The sequence below is a fragment of the Podarcis erhardii genome (genome assembly GCF_964252035.2).
Source record: "Podarcis erhardii genome assembly, chromosome: 14".
Lineage (NCBI taxonomy): Eukaryota > Metazoa > Chordata > Lepidosauria > Squamata > Lacertidae > Podarcis > Podarcis erhardii.
The window spans coordinates 54,070,717-54,080,587 of record NC_138503.1 but is presented as its reverse complement, the minus strand read 5'-3'; the positions used below and the strand labels follow the sequence as shown (position 1 = coordinate 54,080,587).

The 9,871-nt window shown below is 51.4% G+C and overlaps 1 protein-coding gene across 1 annotated transcript; it reads right to left on the bottom strand.

Annotated features, from left to right (window-relative positions):
- Positions 1-498: 498 nt before the first annotated feature.
- On the bottom strand, positions 499-9,661 carry INTS15 (integrator complex subunit 15). The gene is made up of 7 exons (XM_081839862.1): positions 9,503-9,661; positions 8,218-8,416; positions 7,157-7,378; positions 6,255-6,420; positions 4,846-5,370; positions 3,189-3,228; positions 499-1,478 (listed from the first exon to the last, which is right to left on the bottom strand). The coding sequence occupies exons 2-7, from the start codon at positions 8,407-8,409 to the stop codon at positions 1,271-1,273; spliced, it is 1,353 nt and encodes a 450-aa protein (XP_081695988.1). The 5' UTR covers positions 8,410-8,416; positions 9,503-9,661; the 3' UTR covers positions 499-1,270.
- Between the last annotated feature and the right edge of the window lie 210 nt (positions 9,662-9,871).

Genomic DNA, 9,871 nt, shown 5'->3' with positions numbered 1-9,871 from the left:
TGTGTGTAGTTCCTAGGGTCCAAAGCAGGTCTGTGTATGTCTTCTGTAAACCCCAGGAGACAACTCCCATCCCCCCCCCATTTCATAGTGGACTAGACCAAGACACTCCCCCCCCATCAGCAGCTTTGAGGGGGGAGGGAAACAGGGCTGCAGAGCCTCTTCATCAGCTCTGCTGAAAGACCAGCAACTTTGGGCTCCTCTCTTTAATGTATTTCTATTCCAGCTTGTCATTACAAGAAATCTATAACAAAGAATTAGCCCCTGAGTTTTCTTTTTTCCTCCACCCAACCAATACCTTTTCCTTTTGTGCCATGTGTTTTAGATTGCAAGCCTGAGGCCAGGGACTGTCTCGTCACTGACATTTGTAAGTTGCTCTGAGTCTTTTTCTGCTGAAGAGCAGGATAAAAATGCTTTAAATAAAAATGCATTCCTACCTGCCTTGATTTGAACATCCCCTTAACAGCAACGTCTGAAGTTAATTTAAGATTAAATATCACACAGTTTTAAGATGTGATTTAGCTTCTGCTTTAAAACATGTGAAATTTGTTAGATGGACATATTTCTGAAAAAAATATTTCACCCAAATTCACCCTCTGAAAGATACCAACCAGAGCAACAGAGCAATGAAGGTTCAAGTTTCACCTAACCAGCTGCAGACATGTTGAATAATGTAAGAGAAAGAAATTGAAGGCCAGTTATCATTGCTTTTTTGTTGTTGCTTTTACAGAAAATGCCACAGACTGCTAACTTTGAAGCAAAAAAATCTGCAATTCTTTTTTTTTTTTTTTTAGAAAAATGTACTTGCACTGAAATCATACATATTCACATAAAAAGGACCCCAAGAAAACAGCTTACAAAATACAGTGGGGCTGTTCTCTCCAGGCTCTCTTGCGTAAGAACCAGTCAAACTTCGTCACTTGAGGGAGGTGGGTGGGAGGAAGGAGTTGCAAACAGATGTTCTGAGTGGAATACCAGATCATGACATTTACCCTCCTGCATAAAACCGTCATACTGGGTTGACAGTAAAAAAGAAAGATCCCATTTGTTCCAGTCAAGATTGGCGTCTCCTCCTCATTCATGCAAGATTATTTCTTAAAAAAAACAACTACGAGCCCCCTGTGCATCTTAACGCCCAGGGCCTTCAAGGTCTCTCTTGGAGGAAGAATTGCGCAGCCCTCCCCTGCCCACCCCCAGCAAAAAGTAACGGTTGGTTCTCTCTGTAATGGGTGGAAAACACTCTTTCCCTGAAGAGAGGAGAAGTCCAGTTTCTTTAGCGGATCGGCCGATAAGGAAACGCCATGCCTGGAATGAATGTCTGTACGGGGTGAGCTGGGAGAGCTGGATGAGCTGGCATTGCTGGGTGGGCTGCATGGGTGGGATACCCCAGAGGGGGTGTGTGGATGGGGGGGTAAAACCCAGGGGGCAAAGCAGCGTGGGTGGGCTGCTGGACTGGACCCGAGATCACCAGCTGGAGCAGGCTGCAGGAAGAAGAAGGAGAGAGACAACTGTGGGTGAAGGCAGCTGGCCTGCTGAGGAACAGGATTTTACAGCGACATGAAGCAGCACCTACTGGATCAGGCCCATGGCCCCTGTAGTCCAGCATCTGATCTCACTGTGGCCAACCAGATGGGAAACCCGGTAAAGCAGGATTTGTGCACAAGAACCCTCTCCACTCCGGGGGTTTCCAGCAACTGGCGGGCAGGTGTGGGGGACTCCCTGGTCCTGAATGGGGTAACTGTGTCCCTGAAGGACCAGGTGCGCAGCCTGGGAGTCATTCTGGACTCACAGCTGTCCATGGAGGCACAGGCCAACTCTGTGTCCAGGGCAGCTGTTCCCCAGCTCCATCTGGTACCCAGGCTGAGAACCTCCCTGCCCAAAGACTGTCTTGCCAGAGTGGTGCATGCTCTGGTTATCTCCCGCTTGGACTACTGCAATGTGCTCTATGTGGGGCTACCTTTGAAGGTGCTGGGAAAATACAACTAATCCAGAATGCAGCAGCTAGACTGGTGACTGGGAGTGGCCGCCGAGACCACATAACACCGTCTTGAAAGACCTACATTGGCTCCCAGTACGTTTCCAAGCACAATTCAAAGTGTTGGTGCTGATCTTTAAAGCCCTAAACAGCCTCAAAGGCCCAGTATACCTGAAGGAGCGTCTCCACCCCCATCGTTCTACGCGGACACTGAGGTCCAGCTCTGAGGGCCTTCTGGTGGTTCCCTCCCTGCGAGAAGCCAAGTTACAGGGAACCAGGCAGAGGGCCTTCTTGGTGGTGGCACCCACCCTGTGGAATGCCCTCCCACCAGATGTCAAAGAGAACAACTACCAGACTTTTAGACGACATCTGAAGGCAGCCCTGTTTAGGGAAGCTTTTAATGTTTGATGCATTACTGTATTTTAATATTGTGTTGGAAGCCGACCAGAGTGGCTGGGGAAACCCAGCCAGATGGGCGAGGTATAAATAATAAATTATTATTATTATTATTATTATTATTATTATTATTATTATTCAGAAACCCTGCTGTCTCCAACCGCGGAGGCAGAGCGAAGCCATTGTGACTAGTAGCCAAAGAGAGCCCTGTTCTCTAGGAATTTGCCTAATCCTCTTTTAAAGCCAGCAAGGTTGGTGGCCATCACTGCCTCCTATCGGAGGGAGTTCCACAGTTTAAATCTGTGCTGCGTGAAGGAGGACTCTCCTTTTATCTGCCCTGAACATTCCAACATTCAGCTTCACTGGATGTCCCTGAGTTCCAGTGTTAATTTAGGAGAGAGGGAGAAAAATCTTTTACTCTCCTGGCAACCGTAACACTGGGTACAACGGGAGGACTTCAACCTAGTCCATGGCTATGTAAGCAGCTAAAAATGGCCTGGTTTTCATGTACAGAGATAAGACTCAAGCACCCACAGGGGTGTCCTTGAACCATTAGAATGAAGCAAGCCATTTGCAAAGCAGGGGTTGATATGGACTGCCAGCAGGGCATCACGGAGTCCTGGCTGTCCTTGTCACAGATGGGGGGGGGGCGGGGAGGGAGAAAGAGTTGGCTCCACCGCACTTTTGTCATTTTCACTTTTCTGTGGAAGCACAGCTTGCCAATCTACACCTTTCGGCTTTTGTGGGTGTCTCTTGGACAATACTTCTAGGATGGGCGCAGCGGTTTCGGTTCCATTGTAAACACAGAGAACGGACTTACTTGTTGTGTGGCAGTCTGGCGCACACCGTCCGCAGATCCTCTGGAAGGAGAGAACAGAAAAAAATGGAGGTGGAAACAGGAAGACAAAGAGGAAAGCTCTCTCCGGGGGGTGGGGTGAACTCTCACTCAGCTTCTCCATCCCAGAGCCATGTGGAGAGCTGCTCTTCAGTAACACAGCAACCCTGGAGAAGCGCTTTGTGGAACTGTTGTGGCAGAATCACAGGGTTGAGAGGGACCCAAAAGATCACCTCTTCCAACCCTATGCAAAGCAGAATCACAACTAAAGAATCCCCGGTAGGTCCGACCTCTGTTTAAAAACCTCCGAGAAAGAAATCTTTCCATGGGAGTCTGATTCCACTGTCAGGAGAGGCGTGTCTGGAAATTCGCATTCCTGTCCTGAGCGAGGAGGTGGAGAGATTAGGAGAACTGGGGAGCAAGAGCACTAGGGAGAGCCACAGAGGCCGGTAAGCTGTCAAACAGCGAGCAGAACCCCCTGATGTTTGGTCCCAATCCTGATAAATCAGCAGAAGAGGAAGCAGGTGTGTTGCTGGCTGGGACCCACTTTCACTGTACAGCGGACCCTCGGATTATGCTACCTTTGGGTAACGTAACTTTCAGGGTTGCGAATGCGGCAAACCCAGAAGTGTATACTTCCGGGTTTTATTCCGCGTGTGTGCACAGAAGCAGTGCCTCTAGATGCAGACTTTTCAGGGTACGGATGGACCGCCGGAAAGAATTAAGTTCATATCCAGAGGGTCCACTGTATTTCTTTACTGTCAAAACGTGTAGCCTGCCCTTCCTCCCCAAGTGGTGTCCAGGGCAGCTAACAACATAAAACCCAACAAAACCACACACAGGATGCAATTGTTAAAATGACAGCTGTAAGAATGACAGTGCTCACACGTTCCTACCCACTTCTGAGCACCCAGGCAATTAAAAACCTCTTCAAAGGCTGAGGGGAGGGGATGATTCTTCCTTTCTTCTGGCAGGAGTGAGTCCCAGCCAGATGGCATTCTGCTCCCTGGGCACTTGGGAGGGAGCTGAGAGATGGTCAAGTGTGCCCCAAATGTTACCCACCATCACACAGAGAGAACCAGGGCTGATGTAAAAGGGGGAGGCAGCCCAGCTCAGTGGTTTATCTGCACAGGCCCCAGACTGCAGACAGTGTGACCTCTGGACAACAGTCTCTCCACCTTAGCTGGATTCATGCTACAATGGGCAACAGCCAGAGAGCAGGGGCTTAGCCGCTGCACAAGTGCCAGAGTCAATCCCCGCCGTCTGCAGTTGAAAGGATCAAGTAGCAGGCAGTATTGGGGAAGATCCTGAAAATTGGAGCAGACTTCCCCACCATGTGCTGCTTCCCCTCTGGATATTTAGATTCCCAGACACCTTGGGATGGTGGCAGAGGAAGAAGTTGGAGCCCAGCAATATCTGGAAGGAACCATGCTGGGAAAATCTGGAGTAGGCAATTCTGGCCCAGATGGACAAACACTCTGACCCGGCCTAGACGGCTTCTGTTATCTCTCTGTGCAGCTCCTCTCATGCCCAAAGTCTCCTCCCCACCTCCCTGCTACTTCCCCGCACCCCCCACCTTGCCTCGGTTGCATGGGCTCTGCCAGCTTGCATGGGCTCACTGGTGGTTGCCCCCAGCGCCTACCTCTCGTGCACAGCAGCGCTCCAGACGCCATGGCCACTTGCAAGGCCTGGGCCAGCCGGTCGAGAGCCAGCTCGGTCTCCTTGGTGGCATTGAGGGGGTTGAGTTCATCGGAGAGCCTGCTCATTTCCTCCACGAGAGCCACCACGTGGTCGAAGGGCACCAGCCCCAGGCGCCCATACAGGTTCTTCTCTGTCAGGTGCCCCTGCAGCATTATCAGGACCTGGAGGACGCTGAGGTGCAGCTTGGAGTACAAGGGCTGGCAGCCCTTGTCCAAGACGGCAGCCGGGTCCTTGGCAAGCTTTCCTCCCGGGTGGCCATTGGAGACGGGGGGCTTCCTCCGTTTGTAAGCCAGCGGAGCTTTCACGCACCAGCGGATCAGGCCGCTAAGCGGCGTGAGCTCCAAGAACCCAATGGGCAGGCTGGCTGCGATCGGCGTGTTTAGGAAGGTGATGAGGATCAAGCGGGGGTCCTCGAAGATCCAAGACACGACCATTTCCAGCAGGTCCGGAGGCGGGATGAGGTCATCTGGAAAAGAAGGGGAAGCCAGCTTTGGAGACCATAGAAATGGCAGGACTGGAAATTGCAGCTGGGGCTTGCCAATGCTTGGCCCTGGATCCAGAGCCTCCCACACCCAAGTGTGGGCTGCAGGCTGCTTGGAGAGGGGGATGCAGATGATCAAGGGCAGGGGGGCCAGGCAGCCTGGACTTCCTGTCTCTGTCTCTTCCCAACATAGTTGCTCAAGTGTTTCCATGTTTATTTTAGAACCAGCAGCCTCCCATCATGGGCTGGGAATTCAAAGGAACCCAAAAGATCAGTGCATCTTTCAAAGGTTCAGTCTGCCATCTGGATTCAAAATGATGTCTCCCTGTATCCAAACAGACACAAAAACCTGCCCCTTGGTCTCATGTAAAATTCGGTTCCGATATCTAAAGAAACATCCGAATGCACTGCGAACAAACAAACAGCTTCCCAAAATATATAGTAGATTATTTAAAACATCTGTATCCCACCTTTCGAAAAAAGGGCCAAGGCAGCTCACAACATTTAGAACCCATAAACACAGCAACTGCACTACCAAGAACAAAACTCAAGGAGATAAAATCTAAATGGCAGAGAGCTTAAAAACGAGAGCTATCAAAAGAATCCATCAAACACACCAAGCAAAGGGGAAGAGGAAGCTGATCACAAAGCAGCAATGAAAATACCTGGAGAGTCAATCATCCACATCGTAGTCTCCGACTCTGGCCCTGCCCTGGAGTAAAGTTGCACACACACCGATTCAGGCCACCACAATCTGTTGCAACCATAACATCAGGATGTGTGGAACATGACACATCTTTGTGTAGCGTGTCTTGTGCCTTTCCAAATGGCATTGGGCAGCTTCAGGAGCTTCACTTGGAGGAACTTACCAGATGACATGTCGTACAGCATGGTGACCGATGTGATGAACTGGCAGCAGAAGCGAGGGCTGGCACTGAAGATCTGCTTCAGGGTCTGGACGGAGCCTGGCACTAGACTGCAGTAGTCATCAACCAGGGCTTGGGCCAGCCGCACGCAGTAGATTGCTGGCGTCCGCTGCAAAAGAGATGCACGATTAGCCACCACAAGAAACTGGGGGGGGGGGGGGGAGCAGCGCCGACGAAGCCACACACAGCCTGGCTCCAGCAAAACGTAGGATGCTGCATGAAGGCGCCAGTGGGAGTGATGCTGGCTGCGACCCGAGCTTGTTGATAGCCTTGACGATGAAGAGCTAAAGGATCTGCAGCCCCCAAGGGCTCCTAAATGAGCCTACCTATCACGGAATAAGAGCACTGGTCCTTCAAAGAGGATTTGTAGCTTTACAAGAGCAATACAGTTGTACCTTGGGTTACATACTCTTCAGGTTACAGACTCCGCTAACCCAGAAATAGTACCTCGGCTTAAGAACTTTGCTTCAGGATGAGAACAGCAATTGTGCTCCAGCGGCGCAGCAGCAACAGGAGGCCCCATTAGCTAAACTGGTGCTTCAGGTTAAGAACGGACCTCCGGAACGAATTAAGTACTTAACCCGAGGTACCACTGTATGAGGAATGCTGAGCAAGATGTGACCTGGACAAACAGGCCATTCTATCTCCTGTTTCTGCATATACACCAGCAGGGTGGGGTCAAATTCAGCCCTGCCCAATCTGATGCCGCCACCCCCCTAAGAGGCACAGCAGCCCCCTTGCTGAAGTGAAGCAGGTCTAGGTCTGGTCACTGCCTGGATGGGAGGCTGCCAGGAAGCTCCTCTGGGAGGGAAGGCAAGGTCCCTGCACCTGGGATAAACTCTCACCTGCAGCCATGAAGCTGCACATTCCAGGACAGGCACTCTGCACACAGCTACCGCCATTGAGACAAGTTTCCCCAGCAAGGCCATTCTGCTGTCATCTGTCTTATTCCCTTGCGGGCTGAAAAGGGAGGAGAAAAGGATCTGCCGGACAGAGTCCTTGCTTTGCTCCTGGAAATAATTGCACATGATCTCCAGTAACTGAAGCTCCTGCAGTGAGTTCAGCCTCTGAAAGAAAGAGAAAGAAAAGAGGGGCAATCTATGAGCCAAGGCCAAAGCATTCTCCCCCCCCCCCCCCCCGCGCGCAGGAGGGTCCTTTCCAACCACATCCCAATCATCACCCAGGCCGGCATTATAGCATCAAAGAAAACAAGAGGACTGTTTTCATATGTGTGTCTTGACCAAAGACATTTGTTTGGCTATTTCATGTTTTTAAAATACTACCTACCAGTTTTCCTGGGACAAATGTTAAGATAGCTGGCCAGTAATTCCAGGATCTCTCTGGATGGCCAGAGATTATGAGAGATGTCATCCAAAATACCTGGAGGGCCACAGCTTGAAATCTTCCCTACCGGATTTTCACAGAATAACCTTGGAGCTACTCACGTCAGATCAATGACCTACCTAGTCTGACTGACAAACAAGAAACCTTGAAGAGTAACAAATGGTGCCCCCTCCATCTCAACGAGGCCTTCCTCAGCAATGGCACTGGCTATCTTTTTATGATATAGCACTATACAATTATTTTTATAAATAAATTTTAAAGAAACAGAATCCAGCCAGCAGGACAGATGTTGATCTCCCTCATCCCCATCTCCTGCAAGGCACTTTGACAGATGAGCAGGTTGCACACCTGTCAATCACCTGATTGTGACCCTGCTTGACCCCAAGCTGAGTTTGCAGGCCTAGATGTTCCCCACCACTTTCCTAATCAGACTCCAGCCCCACGTGGGAGGGCAGAGAGATTTCCTCAAGGGTGGCTCCCAAAGGCAAATACGAGGCCCCAGATGGAGAGGAGCAATGTTGGCTACGTGGCCCTTGATGGGGCTTGATGTCCGATGACCTACTTTAGGTGGGGAGTTGCGCTCCTTGGGAACCTGGAAGATGAACTCCTCCAGAAGCTCAATGGGGCCTTTGTCCACAATGGGGAGCGGCACGTTCTGCAGCTGGCTGCTGAAGTAGATGTCCAAGTGGTAGAGTACTTCCTTGGCGGCGCTCAGGGCATCCCGGCGGAGCAGCGAGTGGCGGATGTCACTCATGGTTTTCCTGCAAGAGGAGGTCCACACGTTATGCTTTGCAACTTTCTTTCTAGAAGAGCTTTTTTGAAATGAACGCTCAGAGTCTGGGGCCTTTCGTTGGTGCAATTGCTCCAAATACTCCTTTATAAATACGGCCCTGTTGGAATCCCAGCAATTCCTATTATGTAGTGTCCAAACAACTCACTTATCAATCACAGCTCTGACTTCACTCATTGGCTAAAATCACTGACAGGAAGAGCCAGGCTGGTCATTTAACATAACCTGCTTTAAAAAGTGCACATTATGCTTCACAACTTTCTTTCCAGAAGGGCTAGAGACTTGTTTTATATTTTTAATGAGGGCTCAGAGCCTGCAACTGCTTTTTGAGGGTGCCAATTAAGGTCTTCAGAGGTTGATGGCCCCCTCTCTAATGGGCCAGGCCTCCACTGACTTTAATTGGGGAGCAGGAGAAAGGAAGAGTGGAAATAACACCACAGACCTATACGAGAATTCAACACCACCAATTCATTGTTTGTAGGCATGTTCAAAAGTACCCTTCTCTGTTAACAATGCAGGGGAACCCTATAAATCCACCAGCTCAGAGGATTACAAGAAGGGACCTTATTTATTATCATTATATTTATTTATGCCTTTTCCCCTGACAGGGATTCAAGGCTGCTTGCAGATAAAATAAGAACATCATTCTAAAACATAGAGGTTGGGGAATAAAATAATAATAATTAAGCATTAATAAAATTAAAGCCATATACATAGAATGAAAGATCTATGAAGCACATCCAGGAAACTGCAATAAAGGCAGCTCCGTCGTCGCCCTTATTTATCCCTCACTGCCCCGCTTTGATCTTCTCCCAGACGTTGCTGGACCACAAGCCCCGCCAGCAGGACGCTAAACTGGGGAGTCTGGCCTACACGGCCCGACTGGTTGCCCTCCTGACAGCCCTGACCGGAGATGCTCGGGAACTTTCTGCCCCGACTCGACCCCGCCCGACACGGGTGTTCTGTTCACACGTGCACAGGGCCCGCCCTGACACGCCACCCCCACCGGCTAGGGCGGCGGGAAGGGTCGCGCCGTCCCGGGCGGCAGCGGCCTCACCTCTTGGCCCGCCTCCCGCCCCAGGAGCAGCTCCTCCGCAGGCGCCTCAGGCCGCCATGTCCGGGCTGCTGCCGCCGCCGCCGCCGCCGCCGAGGCAGGACAGGGACGGCGGCCGGGGAGGGCCAAGAAGGACGGCCTAACGCGGCGGCGGCGGCGGCGGCGGCTGCAGCGGCCATTGGCAGGCTCGGCTCAGAAACTGACCAATCCGAGCGCAGCGCTGCCTACTGGCTGCCCGGGGCGGTGCAGGAGGGGGCGTGACACGTAATCTCGGCCACGCCCCCATCAGGCGGCTCGGGGCGGGGCGGCGGTCGCCATTCGCCGGGGCGGCTCAGAAGCTGCCCAATCCGAGCGCAGTGTCGCAGCCCCGCC

Bases quoted from the DNA above. Each gene is read 5' to 3' on its own strand.
- INTS15 (XM_081839862.1), bottom strand. From the start codon at position 8,409: ATGAGTGACATCCGCCACTCGCTGCTCCGCCGGGATGCCCTGAGCGCC. The intron at 7,379-8,217 runs GTAGGTCATCGG...TCTTTCTTTCAG, and splicing joins AGCGCAACTCCCCACCTAAA to AGGCTGAACTCACTGCAGGA. The intron at 3,229-4,845 runs GTAGGCGCTGGG...CTCTCCTTCCAG, and splicing joins AGCGCTGCTGTGCACGAGAG to AGGATCTGCGGACGGTGTGC.